The sequence below is a fragment of the Chiloscyllium punctatum genome, chromosome 11 (assembly GCF_047496795.1).
Source record: "Chiloscyllium punctatum isolate Juve2018m chromosome 11, sChiPun1.3, whole genome shotgun sequence".
In the NCBI taxonomy this organism is placed as follows: domain Eukaryota; kingdom Metazoa; phylum Chordata; class Chondrichthyes; order Orectolobiformes; family Hemiscylliidae; genus Chiloscyllium; species Chiloscyllium punctatum.
In genome coordinates this window covers 51,838,284-51,864,360 of record NC_092749.1, presented here as the reverse complement: position 1 = coordinate 51,864,360, position 26,077 = coordinate 51,838,284, and the positions used below count along the sequence as shown (strand labels likewise).

The window sequence follows — 26,077 nt, the reverse complement described above, 5'->3', positions numbered from 1 at the left end:
CCGTACCCAAAACAAAAAGTGCTAGAAATCACAGCGGGTCAGGCAGTATCAGTAGAGAGAGAATAAGCTACTATTTTGAGTCTAGATGACTCTCCATCAGTTTTTGTTTTCAATATAGTATTCTGAGACACTAATGGCTACATTCAAAAGGCTTTGTTGTCCCAGAAGTGTGGCTATCTCTGAGTGAATGCCTACCAATGTCTATGGTTTGTGGCCTGTCAGGCAACCTCTGTTCCACCTCTTGAGCTTCCTTTTCAACCTAAAGGTGAATATGTCAAGGACATCTTTGCCACAAAGTAATACTGCTAAACTCAAAATTAAAGGCATTAATCCTGAAACAATGTTTCCGCTTTGTCTTAGTGGAATGTGAAGTTACAGATAATCAGATATGATTCTCAGAATTTTACCTAAATGGATGGTCTTCAACACTTTCACTTTCTTGCTTATTGCAAATTGTTTTCCATGGAAGATAAATATTTCACATCAGACCCACATAAATAATTTGTATTGACACAAGTATTGATTATTGCAAATACTGTAGGACTCCAATGTCAGGATAAAGAGTAAATGGAAAAGGCCACTTCACCAGAATGGTCTTCCCTTACTATCCCATCCTCCAAAGGCCTGAAGAAAAACCTGACACAATGTGTCTGAGTTGCAATGATTTAGCAAATCGTCGGCGTATGATGACTAATAAATGGATGCAGCAGTACATGTGTTAGTAATGAAGTGAGCTGACTCACAAAACCAACATAATGTGGTGGTAGCAGTCACTACACTAACGTTGAAGTAACTTTATTTCCTTCAGCTAAAAATGTTAATCTGTTGACAAAATAGACACAAAAGGAACACTGAATCTTTCACTGGAAGACAGAAAGTTGATAACGTTGGAATTTAAAACTTCTTTTCCCCTTGAGTAAAAACCTTTCCCTGTAAGTTATTGAACAATAAGTATTCAACTCTTCTGTATGATGTAGTAGGAAAGATTTTGTTTTTACATTTAGAACAACAAAATCTTTCTAATGTGAGCTCATTCAGAATTCAGTTTCCATGTACCGTGATCAAACATCCCAAAACCTTTTAGGGTGCAATGTGGGTGGTTAGTGAAGCTGACACTGGTAAAATAATATTTTGCCATATACTCATTACTTAAAAAACAAATATTGAACTATTTTGGTAGCAGTCAAGGAGATACAAAGTTTTCTAAGCATTAATGTTACACGTTTGTAAACCTCTTAACACAATTGTTTTCCCCGGAGAGTCGGAGGCTGAGGGATGACCTTCTAGAGGTTTATAAAATCATGAGGGGCATGGATATGCTAAATAGACAAGGCCTTTTCCCTGGGGTAGGTGAGTCTAAAACTAGAGAACATAGGTTTAATGTGAGAGGGAAAAGACTTAAAAAGGGACCTAAGGGGCAATTTTTTTCACAGAGAGGGTGGTGCATGTATGAAATGAGCTGCCAGAAGAAACAGTGGAAGCTGGTACAATGACAACATTTAAGAGGCATCTGGATGGGTGTATGAATAGGAAGGGTTGAGAGGGATATGGGACAGATGCTGGCAAATGGGACTACATCAATTTAGGACATCTGGTCAGCATGCATGAGTTGGACCAAAGGTATGTTTCTGTACTGTACATCTCTATGACAACAGAAATATTTAAATAAATTTCTGGTGTTGTAAAATCCATTATCCATTGTCAGTGAGTATTCTGGATACTAAAACACTAGAAACACATAACTAGGTAAAAGTGATTACAATGTTGCAAATTAAGCAGTGTGATTTTTATAATGCCACTAAGTATCCTGCCAGAGAGGTGTCAGCAACGGAGAATGCATTCCACTGGCTATTTTATGAGTCTTTGCTCTGAGATTGATTTCATTTGAAACTCTTAATCAGCTGATCAATAATTGTTAGGCTTGATGGGGCAGTGTGCAATGTGCTTGGATCTCTCCAGCATCCACATTGTGGAAGTTGATTCAAGTCTAAGCTGGCTAGAGTCACACAGTACGGAAACACACCTTTTGGTTCAACCAGTCCATGCTGCAGATAATCCCAAACTAAACTAGTCCTACCTATGTGCTCCTAGCCCATCCTTCTAAACCCTTCCTATTCATGTACTTATCCAAATGCCTTTTAAATGTTGTAATTGTACCACTTCCTCAGGAAGTTCACTCCACATGCGAACCACACTCTATGTAAAAGATTTGCCCCTCATGTGTTTTTTTAAATCTCTAACCTCTCACCTTAAATATGTTGTTGTACAAAATTAGAATTTTTTTGTTCCAAATGGAAATGAAAAACCTGCCTAGTAGAAACCCTATCTGTCTGAACAACCACATGTAATATCCCTAACATTGACTCAACATCACTTTTTCCCTGTGTCTGTGCAGCCATTGGGATACAATGCTACAGTAATGGTCTTCCATAAATGTAAATTGTTGTTGTTGTTCTTGAATGGAACTAGGTCTCAATTTGGAAGGCCTGTTAAGATTTAATTCTTGGACAGTTAAAATGCCAACTGGAAACTGGTTGTGTGGATGATCTAAGCTTTGGAGAAAATTGCCTTTTAATACATGACAACCAAGTTACAAGGCAGTTTGAGTTTACCGCAATATTTTCAACCCACTCGTTCTGATTTAATAGATTCTTTCAAGATCAAGGGAATTGGAGGAGGAAACATTTGTGTTTCCAGATGTGGGTGAAACCTGTCAGCTCAGCTACAATATTTGAGCAGAAATACAAAACCTCAGATGATTTATATTAACTTGGTTCAATGGTCGCATTTGTATTCTTATGTTGAAGCTCCACTTCAGTATTCAAATACAGGCTGAGTTGTCATAACAGACCTACTTTGGTCCACCACAGGCAGTCATTAAAAGCAATTAACTGTAATGTATATTAACAGATCAAACTTTCAGATGAGACATTAAACCAAAGCCTCATTTATCTGTTCCAGTGGTTTAATTGGACACTAAAAGCTACTGTGGCACTACTGAGAGAAAGAAACAAGAACTCTCCTAGTGTCTCACAACATGCTACTCCAGTTCTGTTTAGAAAGTGCTGGAACTAGAAGAATGGAACCGTTGCAATGAATTGTTTCAGAAGAAGGAAAAAAAAACACTAAAAGAAAAAGAATCATGCTGAGATAGATGAAGTTGAGCTATCGGTCAGAATTTTACTAGCCTTCTTGCGATGGGTTAGGAGAAAGGAAGGTTTGTAAAACAGCAACAGAGGAGAGAGATGCCTGACATGTTCCCATCACCATAGGTGATTAGGAAGGGTAGCTGGGTAGATGCCAATCTACCGGACAGCCAATTAATACAGTGAATTGGACAATTAGCCACCACTATAAGTTGCTACCAGCAATATTCTAATGTTCCATTTACTGGGGCTTGTCTGGTTAACCCTACCAATAAAAAGAATCTCAGAGTGAAAGTGTCCTCTCGTACTTTCTGATCCTTGACAGTAGAAACCTCAATTGTGCCCTACCTGATACTGGTGATTTGCAAGTTTTCAGACCAGGCCTCAATTCTGATCATCCCATTCATAGTTCCTTACAAGATTGCAGCCAGTACTTTTACTCTGGTACCCAACTGTTCAACTAGGCAGACTTGGATCTGACATCTATCCCAGAAGTGGGATGTCCTGAGCTCTTGTAAACTTCTGGCCTCGAGGACAGAATAGCTAATGGATAGTTCTTTAAACAATAATGTAGATGGGAACATGCTTCAAACTTCAAACTCTGTTACTTGTGCTGAATTCAGAATCAATCCTAATCTCTTTGTTAGCCAATTCAGGGCTCTCTGAGACAAACCACTCCATCAAATTGTTAAACATTCCACGCAAATCGGCACTTCTGATCAGTTAGACAGAACAGTATTCTGCAGCTGAAGAATTACCCAAGGCTAGTTCAAAATCAAATCTCTAGTTCATTATTTTGGGCTTTTAGGTGAGTTTCCTCTCATTACTCTGCCTGCTGAAGACATTAAATGAAAGCATGAGACAAGTGCCTAAGGTACTAGCTTTAAAGGCAGTCAGAGTTGGTAATTAAAACATAAGCAGTGAAGGAATTGCCATTTATTTATAATGGACAGTTCAGCTACTGACTGATTTAATTTGTAGCGTCAATCATTGTAATCTTCAAATCATCAACCACTTTTAAGACTACAGACTGTTTTTTGAAGCTATGTAGATGATCCCAGTTCGGAGAAGCAGCAAACTACCAGGAAACATTGAACAGGCAGGGGATCTTTTATTGAGGGAATAGATGGTTGGGGTAATCACTTAATAAATGAGTTTAAAATTATGGGGAACCTGTTTGGTCAAGCAGAGAAAATGGTTCTACTTGTAGGGTAACCTAAATCTAGGAGTTATGAAAAAAAGATAAATAGAATAAATAAAAAGAAGATAATTCAACAAGCAATTTCAGAGAAACTTCTTTACCCAGGGAGGAGTTAGAGTGTGGACCTTACTATACAATATGGAGTAGATGAGGCAAATAACATACAAGCATTTGAGGCATGCCAAATGAAAAACACAGTAGAAGGGTTCTGACTTAAAAGGTTGGATGAAGAAATGTAAGAGGATTATGTGTACCATAAATATTGAGAAAGAGCAGCGAGGCCTACACACAAATACTTTGTAACTCTCAGTAGTGTAACAGAATTATAAGAGTTATTGAAATCATGCGTGAGCACTTGAATTTATTGTGAATGTGTCAAAATGTTGCATTTTATACACAAACACTTGAAATGCTCAAAAATCCAAAAGTGTATCCAACATGAAATACTATCTGAAATTTCCCTTCATCAGATGCTTTTAAAGTATGATTTGATTTGAAAAGAGACAGGAAAGTAAATATATTTGAAAAGTAAATATACCAAAGATGCAAAAGAACTACGCATCCAAGTGTTTTAGTTTACATACATCGTAAATGCACACATTGGAAACTAACTCCTATCCTCAACACTTCACCTTATTACCTAACTCCTCACATTCAAACACAGCCCACGTAATTTCCTCCATGTCACACATATTCCTCTCTTGTCCGATTTGCTTGCTGCATTAATACGCATTCTTCCTTGTTCAACAGCATGTATGCAACAGTACTACTAAAATAGATGTTCCATTGATGTCTTTGAAACGTACAGCAAAACATTCAATATTCAGAAGAGAAAAGAACATTGCATTTTAAATTCGACCCTGAAACAGATTGATAAAAGATCTTGCACTAAAATATCAGTAAAATGAAGAAATGTTTGTAATTTCAAGCATTTTTAAACTTTTACTTTAGTATTCACAGTTATCTTTTTATCTCACAAATTGTATACTTTTGAGGGATGAAAATTTTGAAACCTCTGAATTCTTCCTTAAGATCATTTCAGTCTCAATTTATGAGATACTAGGAGAAAAATGCTTGTTAGTTTTCTGTACCTTGTGACTTCTTGCTGAAGTCTCGAGACACTGGGCACGTAGAACATCACTCCAAAGAAGAGGAGAGGCTCATTGGCAAATTTGTCTAGTTGTTTTTTCAGGGCTTTTTCTAGCTCCACCCATCGACCCTGTTGAGTCTTACTGAGGAACCACAGTCCAAAATAATGAGTCTGGTGGAAGAAACAAGAGAGTTATATGACAGCCAAGTATTTCCACAATCCTAAGAATCACTAAACAGGAAAACAAAAAGATTCACAACATTTGGTTTATTTGTATTAATTTGAAGTCATTTTCTCATGAAATTAAATAATTTGAAGTAAATATGCAATGACACAACAGAGAAAGAATCTATTGCTGAAAAAATAATCTCTGGATAATTTAAAGGGTTTTAAATCAAGAGCAGATTATATACAAGATTCTCTTTACTTTCCAGAAATAGAGTAATCTCTGATGCATCACTAAGCAGATTGGTTCTTCATGTGATAAAGACATGAAAACAGTGACAATACCAGGCAGAAACTGACTTCCTTCAAAATAGAAGCCAAAATCTTGCAAATTTCACAAAACATTCTCAGTTATTTCAACTAATGAACTGGTGAGCAGGATTTCAAATAAACTATGATTACAATTTTGTGGTACTTTTTAGTATTTTCATGTACTCTCTTTCTGCAGGTCTACCCCGTGAACTGTCCAATGGGCAAATGTCAAGTTCAACAAATTTTTTTTTTAAAAAAGTGTCTTTAAATTGCACACTACAAGGAAAACCAAGTGCAGAATAGCCGGTTTATTAAATATTTTTTGTTCTCTTTGTATGGCCCAATTTATACACAGCCCCAGTTTGCAATTTCAAGACAAAGACAGGCTGAGCATTTACAATCATGTTCAGTCAGCTGTTCTAAGGAGATGATCCCATCTTGGCCTCCTCCTCAGGTTGCTAGTATCACAGATACCAGCCTTCAGCCCGTTCAATTCATTCCACATGATATTACAAAATGGCTGAAGGCACTGAATACTCCAAAGGCTATAGACCCAGCAGTAGTACCAATGAATTGTGCTCCAGAACGAACCGTACCCCAAGCCAAACTGTTCCAGGGCAGCTACTAGATAAAATGGAAAACTGCCCAGATATGTTCTGTCCACAAAAGCTGAAGCAAATTCAACCCCGATCAATTGCCAGTCCATCAGTCTATTCTCAAATCATCAGCAACATTATGGAAGGACGGCATTTATTGCTCATCCTAACTGTCCAGAGGGCAGTTAAGAGTCAACCACATTGCTGTGTGTCTGGACTCACATGTAGGCCAGATCAGAGAAGGATGGCAGTTCCCTTCCCTAAAAAGACATTAGTGAACCAGATGGGTTCAACAATTGGCAATGGATTCATGGTGATCACTAGACTGTAAATTCCAGATCATTTTTTAATTGAAATTATATTCCACCACCTGTCCAAGCAGGATTCAAACCTAGTCCCCCAGAACAATACTTGGATACCTGGATTAACAGTCCAACAATAATTTGACAAGGCTGCCACCTCCCCTTGATGGTGATGCTCTTTGGAAATTTAAAGAATAACTAAATTGGGTCTTTTGAGCCTTCTTTTTATTCGAGACCTTGTTCTTCCTTTTAAGATATATCTAAGTCAGAGATAGAAATAGTATGGTGTTGTAACTTTCTGTGCTACATCAACTCCCCTTTGACCTAACATGCTCTCCCTCACTTGTCCAAACGAGACTTGCTTCTGCACTGACTGCATTCCTTTCTCAACTGCAAGGTCTTCCCACTCATTTCCTGTTGCCACCTCCTCAGGCCTCTTTAAGAACAAGGGAGCCTCGATGCTCTTTAACACGCTTTTCTGCTGTTTAAGGAGAATGGAAATGCTGCCCCCAAAAACTATTCACCCTATATATTTGAGACTTCTTGCCTCAGTGGATAATAATGGTAAAAAGTCAGCTTCATAGCCAGTTGTCTCCCAGAAACTAATAACCAAAATACAATTAACTGAAACTATTAGAAATCTGACAATAGTTCATTTTTCGTATTACAAGTCAGCCAAACATTAAGGCATTGGAAATTCCTTTTGACGATATCTACTACAAGGCTTATTGATGTCAATTATATCTTACAGTATGGTCCATCCACACGCTGGCTAAGCCAGCCACAGCATGTGACTTTTACCCCACAGCCAACATTTTACCAGCACTCATGGAAAAATGGTTAAAGGCACCAGTTTAATGGGACATATCATAGTCAGCTCCTAAATGCTGATTTTCCTTCCCCCCTCCCCCACCTCAAATACTGTACTAGAAAACAAAATCCTGAACCAGTGCTGGGCTGACTGACTGAAGCTTTGGTGCAGGGTAATGGTAACATTTCATTAGGTAAGTGTAGGAAGATATTGGCGACCTAAAAATATTGTTGCTGCTGATTTTGCCAGAGAGTTGGTAGAACATACTTACGTTAAGATACAGATAGGATTATGTTGGCTACACTTTTGTGATTCTACATAAAGTTAGGACTCTGACTACTCTGGGACCTTAATTGTAAATAAATATAGTTCCATTTGAAAGGTTCTTTTCTGGTGTTTTATTATGCAATCCATTAAAGTATTTCCAACTCATTCCCTGTGAATTCTTTATGTAATCTTACTCCATTATCTAAACACATTAACAGGTAGTACAGTCATGCGCTTCAAATTTATTTTTATAGGATCACATTATCAGCCTGAGATTGTTTTTAATTGATGCAAGAACTGTTGGAAGCAGTTAATATCAGATTTTAAAAAGGTAAAGCTTTTTATGTAATGCTGGGTGCAGACAGACGCTAAAATCTACCTGTGCAAGGTTAAATGTATTCTTTGTTTGCAAGGACTTGGACTTGGGTTTCACCTTCATATATAAGTTGGGTATTTCAGCTGTGACCTCCAATCTGTTGCAGTTATCAAAGTCTGCATCTATCACAGTAGCTTCTATTATTCTTATTCCTGACATTTGTTTTTTCTTATTTCTTTGTGCTTGTCTTTCCCTTATTCTATACTTTCTTACTATTCTTGATTTTTATTTTCTCCTTTCTCAAAACTGGCTATGAATGTTTCAAGCTTGCAAGCAAACGTCTGTTTTCTTTTAATTCCTGGATTCAGTGTTTCCACTTCTAAATCACAGCTGCTATGCGTTTCTCACCATAGCATTTGTTTTCAAGTCAATCCAGTTATATTTTTCTCTCTAAACTTCTTGCTTCCACTATATGGACTTTCTTAATGGCACAATGTGTTGTTTTCAACCATTACCTCTTTCATCCCCATTGTGCTCAAACAGATCGTGATCGTTTAGCTCACATTTATTCTCAGCAGAGTAGACATTTCCTCTCATTCAGTATGGTGAAGATCAGTATTTTAAACCCTTCGCCTCTGACTTCGTCCCTCATTCTGGTCACTGCCAAGAGGCTGAATCAAATGGTTTGTAACCTTGGCACCTGACATGACATTGAGCTGAGTTTCTGATGACAAATGCTCTCAAACACTATAACTGCCTACTTCCATCTCCATCTCTGCTCTTTCACCTACAGCCAGACCTTTTCCAACATCCTCGTGATTGGGCTTTTCATTGTCTATAGCATGGTAAGCTTATCTAAAACTCTGTTCCTTAGATGCAAACTTGTTTCAAATCCCACTCGCCAATCACTCCTGTACTCCAGCAATGCCACACATGTTACAGTTGTCCTTCTTGCATTCAAACTTCCTCAATAACCTCATCTCCATAATCTCTTCCATCTGACCACCTCTGAGTTCTCTGCATTCCTCAGTTAGGACTTCAGTGTATTCTTTATGACACTGCTCTATCAATAGTTGTGCTTTTAGTTTTCTGGACACTAAACTTGGCATTCTCTCGCTAAAACTTATCACCTTGGATTGCTCCTTAAAACCTATCTCTTTGAAGAAGCTTTCTGTCACCTGTCTGGATATATACAAAGACACCCACAAGGCAGGGAGATTTTTTCCAACACTAAAGAGGCAGTATGAACTGCAATGTCATTTCCATTTTAGCCCTGTTTCAATGTTTCACTATCTACACTTATTTTTATTTCCACTTTCAGGGTTAGATTTCTCTTTGGCAATAGGAGAGAGAGATGGGGAGATTTTCCAGGGCTTGCCCAACTTCCCATTATGGGAGAAAAGTCATTCATTGGGATTTTCACAAGGCTATTGCTTTTAACTGATAAGAAGACGACAGATTCTACATCCAATTAAGGAAGGCAGCTGGGGTCTCAGAGGTGGATGGCCAAGCAGAGGTCTTCTAACTTGAGAGGAATGTCAGGCTGTAATGGAAGGTAAGGAGGGCACAGGGTGCTCCAAAAGAACAGCACCTCTCTTAAATTTGTTTAAATTTTTAACCAAAGAACAATTTCAGCAGCCAGGCACAGAAGATAAGAATGAGCTGCTCCTCATTGCCTTTATCTTTAAGCCTGATCCACTGGTGTTTAGATACCTCATCTGGCCTCTGCAAATATGGAACTTGGAAGCAGACTGGAAAATTCTAGTTCGCCTCAACTGAGCTCTTAATAAGGCTGACTGTCAGCTAGCACTGCACTAAATGCCGGAGGAAACATCACAGAAGCGCTTCACAGGAGGCTCCCAAGCACTGAGGATATCACCTAGACAGGGGATGAAATGTCTGCAACACAAATTCCCAGCTCAGCAAACAGAACCACAACAACAAGCACCCGAGCTACAAATCTTCTCCCAAACTTTGAGCACTGCATGTCATTCTGCTGGCCCCAATCATGTCTCTGCAAGAAAATGGAGTTAGACAACTGGCCCAGAGTTAGACAACTGGCATGAGTTCACCTCTGCCTGTAGTGGAGAACACTAATCAAATTCTTTGTATTTTGTTGCTCCCCCTTATTTTAGAGCACTAACTGCTGTTTGGTTTCATCCCACCTCTGCTTTTTGGAAAGAAACTTTCACTTGGTGGGGGGGGGGGGGGGGGGGGGGGGGTGGAATTAAAAAGCGAGACTTGCATTTGGGTAGCACTTATTACAACCTCAGGATGTTCCAAAATGCTTTACAGTCAATTCAGTACTTTTGAAGCACTGTCACCATTTGTAATGTAGGAGACACAGTAGCCAATATGGGCACTGCATACGCCTATGTACAGAAATGGTATAATTATCAGTTTGTGTGTTTTTTTTGAGAAGGCTGACTCAAGGATAAATATTGGCCAATTACCAGAGGTAACAACCTTACATTTGTTAAAAATGGTGCCTTTGGATCTGTTACATGTACTTGAGAGAGCAGTGGGCCTCAGGTTAAGGTAACAATTGAAGGACAAGACCTCAAACAGTGCAGCACTCCCTCAGTACATCACTGGAGTGTCGACTTGATTTTTATGTTTGATTCTTAAGGTGGCATTTCACGTAAGCAAATCTTGCCAGCCAGCTGGAGTGTTGGCTAGAGCCCCATGTTGGCACTTAATGACTTCACAGAATGAGGCAATCGGACACTTCACTGGGCAACAAAGGGCCTTCTCTGGATTCAAGGCAGACGATCCATCCATTGGCAGCTGCCAATTCTTTGTTGCAATACAGCAGCTCCCAGAAAGTGGTGATTTCTGCTCTTTCAAAACTATAACTGCAGAGGTTCACAGGTTAGTAATTGCAGGAGAGGGAAACCAAAGGGCAGGGGTTTACAAGAGAGAGGATGGCTCAGGATCCAACATCAGGTGGTATTAAGTGCTAGGGTTTGCTGCTTAGGTGTCCCTCAGAGATTCACTAACCCACTGCTAGATAAGTACCAGCAGCCATGGAGTCTGGGGCTTAATTCAGCAATTAATACCCACTTTACAGCCTCAATTGGTAGCAGGGTGGAACACCACCCACAAATCTCTCCATCACAGACTGATATGGGGTAAATGTGTGACAGTCGCAGGATCTAACCCACCCATCACCAAAATCACCCAAGCGGTGGCATCAAATTCTGCCCCTGAGAGTGGACTTGAATCTATAACCTTCTGACTCATCCACAAGATTGCTGCCAATTGAGCTACAGACGACATGTGAAGTTCTCAAACTTGCACAAATTCCAATCCAGCTATTTGAACTGTACACGACTTTCAACTTTTCTCGTGACCTATTTGTTCACCATTCTCGTCACCTTAATGGCTGAAGCTCCATCTTTCACATTTGCACCCCAGCCTAATATTTTCTTGCACGAAAGTCGCTAAAGCAAAATTCTCTAGAGCCTATCATTTCCTGCTGAAATTCCAATCCTTCATCACTTACCTTGTATCTTCAATCACAGTAAGTATTTTCCCCACTCATTCCCATTAACTTCTCCACAGTTCAACTGCTTCTGTCAATGTTGCCTATCTCCACATTGAATAAAATGTGTGTAATCTACCCCTGCAAATGTCCAATTTCTCACACAGTCAAAACAAAACAGCACTCTCAAAAGGTAACGCTTAATTTTTAAAAAACCCAAAAAAACTTTAGATGCTGGAGGCATGATGGCCAGTTTGGTTCGCAAACTCAATCATAACGTTATGATGTCGATGGAGGCCATTTTCCCCACCGTGTCTGCACTGGCTGTCCAAATGGGCGTTATGGCTTAATGCTATTCTCCTGCCTTTCCCCTGTAACCTGCACATTCCATTAACTCAAATAATCAATAATGCCTGAACATCTCACTGAGTTACTTCCATTAAAGTTACAGGTAATGCAAAGCAGATCCAAACCACCTGTACGAAAAAGTGTTCTCACATCACATTTGCTTCGTTTGCAAATTACTTGAAATCTGCGCCCCTTCCCATCCAATCCTTTAACGAGTGAGAACATTTTCCTCCATGTACTTTCCTCATGGGTTTGATAGCTTCTATAAAATTTTATCTTGACCCTCCCCTCTCCAAGGAAAACAGTCCTAACCTTTCCAATTCATCTTCCCAACTGTAGTTTCTCGTCTCGAGAAACATTCTTGTGAAGTTTTCCTGCATCTTCTCTAACGTGTTCACAATCTTTCTGTGCTCAGAACAGTGTATAATATTCCAGCTGCAGCCTAACTACTATCTTACACAAGTCCAGCAAGTTCCACTCCTATTCACACTTCTTACAGTCTCACCTAGCCTATACTTTGACTGAAGCACACTCCAATCAGCTTAAATTTGCCAAATGCACATTCCAATAAAAGGGGTAGAACTTGCTATTTGTGAATCAGCAGTTGTTTCACTTTGTGGTATTAATTAAAGAATAACAAAGAAAAAAGAAAAGAACAAGGAAGATTACAGCAGCGAAACAGGCCCTTCGGCCCTCCAAGCCTGCGCCAATGCAGATTCTCCATCTAAACTGCTGCCTATTTTCTAAGGGGCTGTATCCCTCTGCTCCCTGCCCATTCATAACTTAGAGTAAATGTCTAATTTGACTATGTGGTGTGACAGACAGACCTGAAAGGCTTCAAGTTCAATTGTTCATGTAAAGTTAATTGGAAAAATAAGTTACGAAATTACATTTGGTCAGAATGCTACTGACTTGTGGAAAGGAGAAACAAATAAACAAGTAATATTTCTGTGCTGTCCAGTAACTGCCAATATCTTGTGCTAGAAAATCTGCCTGTTTGAAATATTGGAAAGAACAACATCAGGGTTTTTCTGTGATAGTTCTGTACCCCCTTATTATACACTGTAAAGGACATTAGTTCTTAACTATATTCACAGACAAGATCCATTTGGCTTGGTAGCCAATGAAAGACTGATAGGATGTTACCTTAATTCTGTTTATTTTCAAAAAAAAAAGTCAACACAAACAGCACTTTATTATTCCAAACCTGTAACCATCCCCACTTTTCTTCCATTCTGGCTGTTTCCTCCATTGCTGTCTCCTTTCTGTATTACTCTGTGTACCTCTGTTTGCTCTTCTCTCATGTCCAATGTTCTGCATCTTTCTCATTCGCTACTTCCAACCAGTGTATTTGTAACATTTCCCTTGTCTGTTACTTCCATTCTTTCTTGGTCTCTGCTGATTAAAGCATCGCTGTCATCACACAATACATCCCAATAGTGTAATGGTTAAAATGGCTTTGAAGCTTGAACTCCAGCTTGCCATTTTGATACTTCTTGTTGAAGGTCATAATTAATGATAATTTGGGTGAGGTTCCAGAATGAGTTGGCATTGAAAAAACCCAAGAAAAAATTAGTTTAGAAGTGAATCACAAGGTGCTTCTAGCAAAATTTTAATACAAAATGCTAGTAATTCATAAGACGTCAATCTAATATTAAAAAAATTGTGTAACAATTATATTTTGAAATTGTTGAGACACTGTGTCAGCATTGTAGAGGATGTCACACAGACAGAATCACTATAGTAACGACTTACACATCTGTAAACACCAACAAACAATCCTACCTTCCCCAAAGTTCTTTAGGGATGCATGTTTTAAATGGAACAAATTGTGTTTAAACCGTCCCACTTATTTCAACATCATAAAGAGAGAGGTGTCTGGCATTATTTCAAAGAGTAATTGAAATAACATGTTATTACAACAACAGGGTTGTTTAATACATTAACGTGGACAGGAACGTGGGGATATAGGTCGTCTACCCTGCAAGAACCTGTGTAATATCTGCCCCTCACACGGCAAAATGAGTGAATGATTAAATAAAGTTAAAAATCACACAACACCAGGTTATAGTCCAACAGGTTTATTTGGTGGCACTAGCTTTCGAAGCGCTGCTTCTTCATCAGGTGATTCTGAAACAGGATCAAAAAACATAGAATTTATAGCAAAAGATTATGGTGTCATGCAGCTGAAATGATATATTGAGCAAAACTAGATTAAGTTTTTCATCTTTTAGAATAGGTTTGTTAGTTTCGGTTCATTAATACATAAATCCCAGAACTTCTTTAAGTCACATTCTCAAGATAGCTTTAAGTTTTATAACATAAGATGTCATATCTCAGCTCAGACAATGCATTAAAGGGGTGAGGTTAAAGTCTGCCCGTCTCCCAATTTTGACTCAGACTGGTTCTAAAGTGGAATTTACACAATATTACATGGATTGACTGCCTGTAGGTTATGTATTTTTTTTGAGCAAAATAGGATGTATATGCACATATAATTCTGCAAATATAAATTCACCCCATAAATGTGTGTGTGCGCATGAGTGCATGTGAGAGTGTGCTTCATGTGTGCAAGCTTGGTAAAGGATGTGTGTGGGTGTGATGGGTATAAGCCTGAGAGAGGGGCCTGTGTGGATGTGAGTATGGAGGTGTACATGTGTACGTATGAGAGGGGATCTGCGCAAGTGTGTGAGGAAGTGTGTGTGTGAGAGAAAGTGAGAGAGTGAGGAGAGAGAGTAAGAGAGGGAGAGAGGAAATAGTGCAGTGGGGTCACCTGTAGTGTGACATGAACCCACTTGAGGCCATCCTCATGGGTACCAAACTTGGCTATCAGTCTCTGCTCAGCCACTTTGTGTTGATGCCCGTTGTCCCCACACATTCACCCATGCACATACCCTCTCAAGCTTATACCTCAACACATGCATAGATATACTTTGCCAAGCTTGTACACTCGCAAGTACACACTCTGTCACATGCACTCACATTCACACGCACACACTCACTGTCTCTCTCCCCTGTGCACATACACACACAAGTTTATGGGGTGAATTTATATTTGCAGAATTATATTTGCATATACATCCTATTTTGCTCAAAAAATACATAACCTACAGGCAGTCAATCCATGTAATATTGTGCAAATTCCACTTTAGAACCAATCTGAGTCAAGATTGGGAGACAGGCAGACTTTAACCTCACACACTTAATGCATTGTATGAGCTGAGATATGACATCTTCAGTTATAAAACTTAAAGCTATCTTGAGAATGCTTAAAAGAAGTTCTGGGATTTAAATATTAAAGAACCAAAACTAACAAATCCATTCTAAAAGATGAAAGATTGAATCTAGTTTTGCTCAATATATCATTTCAGTTGCATGACACTGTAATCTTTTACTATAAATTCTGTGTCTTATGGTCCTGCTTCACAACCACCTGAGGAAGGAGCAGTGCTTTGAAAGCTAGTGCCACAAATAAACCTGTTGGACAATAACCCGGTGTTGTGTGATTTTTAACTTTGCCAACCCCAGTCCAACACTGGCACCTCCAAATAATGAACAAATAATAATTTTTCAGACAAATTGTTTACATCTCAAGAGAAGCTGAGTTAGTTGCATGTTGTGACTTGTGTGGAGTGCAATGGGACAATAAAAACATTTTAAACATTTTGAAACACAGGATTAGGTAAATTATTAGCCACAGTCCACAAATAACCATAGGCATTCCTCTCCATTAGAGAGAGGGACATACACAATTGATTATACATAGCTTGAAGGGCAGGGGAAGGAAGGAGAACCCCGAGGAAACGTATGAAGATTGATCCAGTGCCATTGACATTGTGGTACTGGCTTTGTTGTGTTAATGACCCAATGCTCCTCCCTATTTGCTTCAATGACATTTAACCTAATGGGTCGGAGTTTAAAATTAACCCTTCAAGTAAACCTCTGGAGGAAGGCGAGATTTGAAGGAAAAAGCTGCTCCGTGATTTAGGTGCTGAAAAGTAGATCAGCAATCACACATCTTTAGGTTACCTTGATTAATTCACTGAAAGGTAGAAGAAAAAAGGTGAAAGGGAAAGACGATAAATGAAAACAATGCTGAAACAGTTGACAATGCCTTTAATACCCATTTTTTAAAAAAAAATTAAAACTTAGTTTCCCATGAAAGATATCAGGCTACACTTTTGCAGAATTAGTGAGACGCCACAGATCCATAAATGGAGTCCCAGAGTAGAATCTTGGATTCAAGGTGGGATGAAGGTGAGGGCTGGTACTATAGTGATTCTATCTGTGTGACATCCTCTACACTGCTGACATAATGTCCCAACAATTTCAAAATCTAGTTGTTACACAACAGTATTATATGTAGATTGACATCTTATGAACGACCTCTTTGTCATATTAAAATTTTGCTAGAAGCCCCACCTGATTCACTTTTGAACTAAGTTCCTTTATTGGGTTATATGTTTGCATCCTGCACTCCCGATCTGAGTAGCTCCATTGCAGAGAAAAGACATCCGCTAGTGCCAAATTCATGAAAATTGCAGGGGGCTGTCATGTTAATGATAGTAATGTAATAATCACTTATCAAGGATCAATTAATTCCCTGGGCTAGTTTCGTGAAAACAGCAAAGCACAATACAAGTTATGAACCAGACATTGAGGTAAATCAACTGATTTCTTTTTAGCAGCTGCAAACTCAAAGATAGACTGTCAGCAACAATCTCAACATTGCATACACACAAACATGAAGTCCTTCAAGATAAGCTCTTTTTAAAGGAAAAAGAACGGTACACACACAGCAATCCTTCCTTTCCGAAAGGAAATGTCTAACTTTTTATAAGAGAGCCTAGGAGTCTTTACAAAATGTGCGTGATTTGCTCGTAAGCAGCTCTCGTGATGATCACTTTGTTGTCAAGTTCCACCCCCCAACCAATGGATTGCAATTGCTTTCCAGAATTTGATATGGAGGAGCCAGTGTTGAACTGGGGTAGACAAAGTTAAAAATCACACAACGCTAGGTTATAGCCCAATAGGTTTATTTGAAAGCATGAGTTTTCAGAGCACTGCTCCTTCATCAGGTGGTTGTGGAGGAGGAGCATAAGATGCAGAATTTACGACAAAAGATTACAGTGTCATGCAAGTAAAATGATATACTTAACAAACCTCAATTGTTGTTAAGCCTTTCATTTTTTAGAATCTGTATTTGCTGAATTATATTTACAGATACATTCTACTTTGCTCAAAAAATACACAACTGGTAGGTAGTCAGTGCAGACAGTTAATCCATATAATATTTTGTGATTTCCACTTTGGAAGTAGAACCAGTCTGAGTCAAGATTGGGATACAGACAGACTCACACCGTTACAGCATTGTCTGAGCTGAGACGTCACTTTTTAAAAATATAAAACCTTAACTTATCTTGAGAATGTGACTTAAAAGGAGTTCTGGGACTTACACATTATTGAACCTGAACCCGTAATCCATTCCAAAAGATGAAAGACTTAACAACAATTGAGGTTTGTTAAATATATCATTTTACTTGCATGACAATGTAAGCTTTTGCTATAAATTGAATGTCTTATGGTCCTACTCTACAATAACCTGAAGAAGGAGTGGCGCTCCAAAAACTAGTGCTTCCAAATAAACCTATTGGACTATAACCTGGTATTGTGCGATTTCTAACTTTTTCCAGAATTTGTTTCTCCTGATGCACCACAGCCAGTTTTGGTTTCAGATTAGTCACAGACTGCTCTTCTTTCTCAAATGGAAGCAAACGTTAATGGCATTTACTGTCTTGTCCCTTGAAAGCTTCTAATTCATTTTGAAGTTTCTGGTTTTGCAGCCTGGTTTCTTCAAATTCTTTAGCTCTCTGGTGGACTAGTATATTTGCTCCTTCAGAACCAGCCTTAATAACTGTCAGTCTCTCCAACTTTTGTTTTGAATTCCTTGAAGACCAAACCTCTTCCACTTGCTGTTCCCCTGCTTGTTTGGTTTCTTCCAAGTTCTGTTACAGTTTTTTTTAAAACTACAGCAACATTACTAGCATTTTTTTCTGAAAGCACTGACATTTTTTGTGTTGTGCTAATGCATGTTTTTGTATGTCTCGCATTTTCTTGAGTATTCCTTTGAGCACAAACGTATGAACTGTAGTTGCTTTTGCTGAGCTGGATTTTTCACATGCAAGTTGCTCCAGACCATCCTATAATCTCGCATTCCTTTCATTGGATTAGTGATACAGAGTTGGGTGCCTAACCTGTTTCCTTTCTTGCTCTTTCAACTCTTCATTCAGATTTAGGAGCTGAATGGAGATGAATCATAAGACTTACATTGGAGGTGGTTCAGAGGAGACGTAGTGGATTGATATATGGAATGAACAGATTGTTTGATGAGGATAGATTACACATGCATGGCTCATCGCTATTGGAGTTTACAAGAGTGCAGGTGATTTGATTGAATTTTACAAGCATGGAAAATCAAGGGTAATCAAAGGTAGATGAGGATGTGGAATTTGAAACACAAATAGATCAGCATGATCTTTCCGAATAGCAGAGTAGACTAAGGGGCCAAATGATCTATTTCTGCTCCTATTTCATAAATTTAGTCGCATTCGGAAAAAAAAATTATTAGGGATATTGTGGGGGAGGTCTTACCTCAAATTTGAGCGGTTTTTGAGAATGTGGCGAAGATGATTAGTGAGGCAAGTGTCTACATGGACTTTACAAAACATATAACAAGGTCCCTCATGGTAGGCTGGTTCAGAAAATTAAGTCACCATAGGATCCACAGTGAGTTGATAAGTTGGATACAAAATTGGCTTGGTCATTGGAGACAGAGGTTAGTTGCAGAAGGACGTTTTCTGATTAGAGATCTGTGATCAGTGGTGTTACGCAAAGATCAGAGATGGAACCTCTGTTGTTTAGAATATATATAAATGATTTGAATGAAAATGTAGATAGTCTGATTAATAAGTTTGCAGAATCGACGAAAGTTGGCGGAGTTGTGGATAGTGAGGATGATTACAGCAAGATATAGATCAGTTGGAAAGTTGGGTGAAGAAATGGCAGATGGAGTTTAATCTGGATAAGTATAAGGTGATGCATTTTGGAAGGTCAAATGCAAGTGAAATATATACAGTAAATGACAGTACCCTCTAGAATAATAATATTTAGAGGGATTTTTATGGTGCAAGTTCATAGCACCCTGAACGTGACAACTCAAGCAGATAAGGTGGTAAAGAAAACAAAACATGCTTGCCTTCATCATGCGCAGTACCGAGTATAGAAGTTGCCAAGTCATGTTGCAGCTTTATAAAATTTTACTTAGACCACAACTTGAGTATGTATACAGTTCTGGTTACCGCACAATATGAAAGATATGGAGGCATTGGAGAGGGTGCAAAAAAAATGCTTATGAGGATGTTGCCTGAATTGAAGTTCATTTGCTATAAGAGGAGCTTGGACAAACTTGGATTGTTTTTGCTAGAGCATCAGAGCCTGATATAGTTATATAAAATTATGAGAGGCATAGACAGGGTGGATAGTTTGTGTTTTTTTGCCAGGGTGGAAATGTCAAATACTAGGGGGCACAGGTCTAAGACGAGAGGAGAAAAAAAGTAGATGTGCAAGGAAAGTTTTATCCCCCCCTACAGAGAGGGTTGGGGTAGCTGCCTGGAATGCACTGTCTGAATGTAGTCCAGACCCCATGTGGGATCAGTCCATTCTGTAGGCAGGCACTGAGGTGGGATGTGTGGCTGTTGTAGCTCGTCTGCTTCAGGATGTCCTGGGGGTTGCATTGAGAGTGAGAGAGTGAGAGACTCAATGAGATCATTGTAGAAAGAGGAGGAGAACTTCTTCAAGGTAGGCATCCTTGGAAGAGGTTTTGCAAGAAGGTTAAAATCAACTAAGTGAAAGTGGGTACTGCAGATGCTGGAGATTAGAGTGGTGCTGGAAAAGCACAGCAGGTCAGGCAGCATCCAAGGAGCAGGTAAATCGATGTTTCTGGCAAAAGCCCTTCATCAGGAGGGCATTTATGTATTCCTCCTGAGTGGGATATCTTTACCGTACTTTGAAGATACTGATTGCACACCATGTGTTTCAGTCAACACACAAGTATTTGTAGCGCTACCAATCTTTGCTCTAGTGCATCGCCACTGCCAAAGCATACAAAATTGTTTGAAAGTTGGCATTTCCTATGCATGCAAAAGGTTGCAACTTCCACTTAGCTTGCTAGAGTTGGGTGTTCTAGTGATTGCGTCAACTTTTGAATCAGGATCTCCAAGCTTAGTCAATCTGCAAAGATTACTTTATACTTAGATTCATTCACTAGCTCTTCACTGCTACAAGTCTTTGGTTTGTTTAAAAAATTTTACTGTAAAGCTTCCATGAATGTAGATACAATTATCAACCCAATAATTCTGTTTGCTTGCTCCCCAACTGAAAAATAACAATCAGCCTCTTTCTGTGTATCAGCTAATGAAGTGATATACATATCATTCTGTCAAAATTACATGAATTCTGGTTAACAAAAATAAAAGTTTAATCTGACTCTGGATTAATCTTCTAATTTTGGAGGCATTTCAGCTCTTTTTGACTGTTAATCTTGGCATGAGTCTGTCTAGACCTTTGTTCCCAACTGCTAAGAAAATCTTAATGGCTTGCTTTTCTGTACTGGACAGACCTGAATCTAAAAAAAACATAGTTTTGAAGGCTGTTTAACCATAGCACATTTTGTTAGGAAGCATACTGTGTCCCAATTTAAACAAGGGAATGTTATGGACATTTTGACAATACGTTTTTGATCTTTCCTTGCCTACTACCAATCTAGCACAAAACCTCATCAGTTGCCTTCTTCAAGTGAATTCATCTGGTCTCTCAATAGGGAACTGTCAGCTTACCAGTGAGCTGCTTTTTCAATACTCTCTACAAGGAACAAAGATATCCAGTATTGTTCCATAGAGTTTAGCACAATTTAAGACTGTCAATCAAGTATTTCACTTGCAAATTACTTATTCTGACTTTTCATTCACAATAATGACTTTTCATTCTAATAACTCGACCATTGAGGGTGGCACAGTGGCTAGCACTGCTGCCTCACAGCACCAGGGACCCAGGTTCAATCCCACCTTCGGGTGATTGTACGTGTGGAGTTTGCACATTCTCCCAGTGTCTGCATGGGTTTCCTCCAGGTGCTCTGATTTCCTCCCACAATTCAAAGATGTGCACGATAGGTGAATTAGATTTAGATTGCCCATAGTGTTCAGGGATGTGTAGGCTGGGTGCATTAGTCAGGGATAGATGTAGGGGAATGGGTCTGGGTGGGTTACTCTTTGGAGGATCGTTGTGGACTTGTTGGGCCAAAGGGACTGTTTCCACACTGTAGGAATTCTAATTAAAGTAGGCTTCACCAGCTTGAAGGTTCCCACCACTGTTCATTGTATGTGTTAATAAAAATGGTCTAATAACTCAACCACTTATTAGGGGTTATATCTATGGTCTAATTCATTTGAAACAATAAAACACATTGCAAGCTCTTAAGCAACCATTCCAGCAAAGCAACTGATAATGTATGAGCAACTTGTAAACCCAAGTCAGACTAACTGCCAGGAAGATGTTCAACAATAGGCATACAATGTCCTTAAAGGCAAACTCTTCATAACGAATGTACAACAGGGCCAGCTTCTCAAAGAATCGTGGTTCAGTGGACCTCTGATGTCATGGCTGAGGGAACCATTGGAAAGGGATGTTCTTTAAAGGTCTTACACATGACATCTTTATACCTCCACCCATCAGTTACTGTCCACCCACATCCTCCATGTCAATGCACTTCCATGTCCATTCAGCAGTTTACAGAAACAATTAGTCTTATCAAATCAACTGCATGTATGGGAAAGTTTCAAATCAGTCGTTACTTTGTTTTATTTCCTTCCGGAAAAAACTGTTTCTCCTAGATCCCTAAAAACATGTCAATCATCTGGACCTTTTTGAAGTCTCAATAGCAAATCTAGTGATACTCAATAGGTGTCTATCTTTTGAAAATAAATAATGTGCAATTAACAGGAATTGTCAATGAACAGCATTTTCCAATGGATGCAGAATTTAAATAGAACTGATTTTAACAGACTAATGGAGGTCTGGCCTCTCAACTAAACCTCATTAAACACAGTGGGTTTCATGAGTTGGCAAAGGGACTCTGTGGGGAAGGTGTAAGAGCTAGATGCTGTTGTGTGTTTAATTACCATATTACAACTGGGACAAAATCTTAGAATACCAACTATATGAACACTTTCTAGGGGATTGGGCCCAACTCTGATTATCACTTGAATTCCTGGAAGAAAGGTCCTGCTCCAAAGATGGGAGCATCAAGCCGGGAAATTTCTGAACTCCTACTACCCACTTCTATAATAAAAGTCCAGCTCCTGATCACTATTTTGACACTAAATGAAATAGGGACATGCAGAGATCTGCTCTCAATGTAAAAGATAATTTAGTTTTTAAAAAATTGTATCAAGAGAAATAAAGAAAAAACTACTGTATTTTTCCCTTTAATAACAATGATGCCTTATTTTTTAAATAACTGAAAAATATCTTCCTAAAAACATTGCAAATACGTTATTAACTCATCCCAGCAGAAAATGCTTAAATAATATGTTTTTGGAGTAAGGGTAATGTAAAAGATAATACAGATTTAGGGGGGAGGGCCAACAGCAAATACAAAGACCACGGCATGTCTATCAAGAGAAATATCTTGGGCTTTGAGAGAGTTGCATAAACTTCATAGCATGTCAAGTGTAATCATCCTGGTACCTGGCTTATATCTCACTTCAGTCATATCCATGGACCTTGTCAAGCAGATGCTGCAAAGGTAGCAGTGCGCACAGCGGTTTGTGATATATCATTTCTAATGCCTTTATGATTAACACTGAATTTTTTGCTAAATAAATGTATGAAACTGCACGTGAATACAAAGTTCATACCTCATGCCTTACATTGCAATAGTTCACTTATGCAGACAGGCTTTACAAACTGAAGAAAATGGTTGGCAGGGTGGTGGGGGGGGGGAAGCTTGTGGAAAAACAGTAGTATATTCTCCTGTAAGGGGAAAAGCTAGCTGTTTCTGCAGCTGCTTAAGGACAGCTTGATATGTTGCTTTCCAATGTGCTAGGCTCAAGCACATCACTAAGCAGTTGCAGGACAGCATGAAGGAGAAGAGCAAATAGTTAGAGGTCATGATCCATGTCAGACACAGTAACATGAGTAAAAAAAGGGATGAAATCCTGTGTACACAATACAGGAACTAGAAAATAAATTTAAAAGCAAGAACTTGACATATTGATCACTGGGTTACTCAGTACCGTATGGTGACCAATAGGACTGAATTTAAGGGTACTGAATGTTTAGGAAGGAGGCATATCATTGTTAGTAAAGATGACATCAGTGTAATAATGAGAAAGGGTATTGGCTTGGAAAGCCCAGATATAGAATCAGTGAGTGGATGCAAGAAATTATAAGGTGCCGAAAATATTAATGAGTATTTGTCTCTTGTTAGTGTGGAGAATGGCAAAAAAAAATGCAAAATTAGATTTGCAGGTAATAAAGCTACTACAGTGATGATTCGAATTTGCATATAAATTGGGTATCCACATTGCAATAATATGGTGGCAAATGCATTCCTGGATGATGTTCAAGTTTTTTAGACCATTGATGAACCAACTGCAGTACAAGGAATCCAAGATTTGCTACCGTGTAATAAGAAGGATTAATTAATGAAATTACACAAATAGTATTGTTACAGTGCGAGCCATATCATAAACACAGGTGAGAGAAGGATGTTTTCATAATGTACTGTAAAGCTAACAGATACCTCTGTTATGCTATGGATCACTATTAGACAACTGCATTCAGAGTGAAATTAATTTTCATAGAGTCAAGATCGTTGAAGCTTTGGCAGACCAACATTTTATAAATTGCCTGCTGCAAAGCCTTTGTTGATTTCTTGAAGTTGACTTTTTCAAACTAAAGACAAGAAAATTATTCTATCAAATATTGAAATATGGAAGAATGCATTATCAACTAATCCAGCACAATGAAACAGATTGTGGTGAGATTCCTCTCCTTTGTCCAAATTGTTGATAACTGATCCATGGTCAAAAAGACAAAGTTGACTAAAAAAAATCTTGTCAAACTAACCCTGATGCAAAGCTAGTTTGGGGAACAGTGTAAGTGAAAACTAAATCCCCAAACTGCCATCTTTAGGGCCAGCTGATGTACCACCATAAACAGTTAGGTAATAAGATGATGGGAAAATGTAGATGCCAACCCCTTGAAAATAGCAGGGTGTTGACTTATGCACCCACCTTTTGGTGAAACATTTGGTGCCACAAACCTAACTTTAATGTGCACATATGGTAAATTAGTTTCAATATAGAATAAAGCTTCTCTCTTCTTAAATGAATTATATCAAATAATCTGCTTTTTGTTCTCACATAATGAGCTCTTAATCAAGGGAAAGGAAGGGAACAATAGTCAGCTTAATTTAACTGCAATCATTTGAAGACCATAAGGTTGAAAATGCAGAAATTTTATTTTTTGACACATGAAAACAATGAGGCTGGCCAGGCGTTGGTAAGTGTATTGATTTTATTTTGAAAAGGAAAAGTAGAGCTTTATTAAAAGTTGTTACAAATTACAATGAATAAGACTTTTTTTCATGTTATCAATGTCCACGTTAAAAGTACAGGATCCCTGTGGTAATTCTTCCTTCAAGGGATTGCATGCTGTTTTTGATAAAACACAACAACAAACTTGTGGAACCCTGATTAAGCAGAGATCAAAGTTTTGAAGATGGCTACTTGCCAAATCACTTATACAATTGTTCTCAATGATTATTCTTGACTTCCCTCTCCTTCAGAATTTCACCTTTGCACCAAAAATTATTCATTGTATTGACACTATTCTCTTTGGTCAGAATGATGAGGTTATTGTAGCCAATGTATTTGCAAGAGAAATTACAAATGTTATTCATTTTTTCAAGATGGAAAGAAAGTTTCTCTTCACAAATTATGCCAAGTTCAGAAAGGAAATCTTGAGAATGCTCATGTCTTTAGGGCACAAATAGTTTTTGATATAACTACTATTCTTTGCTGGATACCAAGATTTTTGGTTAACAATTCTTTTTTTCCTCACTCTTTCAGCAAACATTTTAAACACAATCCTGTCCTCCTTTGGTGTTAATTGTCCCTTGTTCAGTAGAGCGAATGTATTCTTAAATAGCACCATGCTGAATGGAAATGAGCTGTAGAAAAATCATAGCCCCTCCCCCAATAAACCACATACAAAGGAGGATGGGTTAGCATGCTGACCTATAGTTTTTACATTAAAAGCCGATTGGCTGTCTGAATCTGACTCCACCAAAAAAAGCTTCTCATTCATCTAAATAAGCCTTTTTCTACTTGTTGCCTTTTAAAATAATGGTTTTAAAAGAGTGAATGTTGAACTTGCATTTGCTCCACACACAATCTGTGGACGTCAGAGTCTTTTGGAGTTAGGGAATTTTACACCAACCTTCACAGGAAGCAGCTATTTTCTATAGAGCTACTAACAGTCCTTACTAATTACGCTTTAAATGTTATGCAAACTGCACTTATTGCTAACACACAGGAAAACATGGTGCTAAGACAAATGCCTCTACTGTTTAGACACCAGTATTCTATCCTCAACAGCAAGTAGGAAGGGGGAGGTCAGGAGTAGGGAGAAACAAGCAGCAAGAAATGAGGCTTTATGGCGTGGGGGTGGGAGGTAAAGCGAAGAGGCAAGTGAGAAGTAGCAATGCAGATAACAAAGCAAGTGCGAGGGAGTTGGGAGAGGGGAAAAGAGACGAAAGGGGTTAAGAGAGGGAGAGGAGAGAGGGACTTGATAGAAGCAATGTGAAGTAGCAACAAGTGTTTAAACGAAAACAGGCCACCTATGCACAGTAATCATGGAAATTTGAAAAATCATCCTAAAACAAAAATGCGCCATCAGAACACACTTCAAACATAGAG

At 38.7% G+C, this 26,077-nt stretch overlaps 1 protein-coding gene across 7 annotated transcripts in view; it reads right to left on the bottom strand.

Moving 5' to 3' along the window:
• LOC140482978 (tyrosine-protein phosphatase non-receptor type 14-like) overlaps nucleotides 1-26,077 on the bottom strand; it is a 259,454-nt gene that overhangs the window by 126,563 nt on the left and 106,814 nt on the right. For all 7 annotated transcript variants that reach the window (XM_072580789.1, XM_072580788.1, XM_072580790.1 and 4 more), the window contains one exon: nucleotides 5,439-5,608. In XM_072580789.1, coding sequence (XP_072436890.1) covers nucleotides 5,439-5,608 — 170 coding nt within the window. The remainder of the gene's footprint in view (nucleotides 1-5,438; nucleotides 5,609-26,077) is intronic.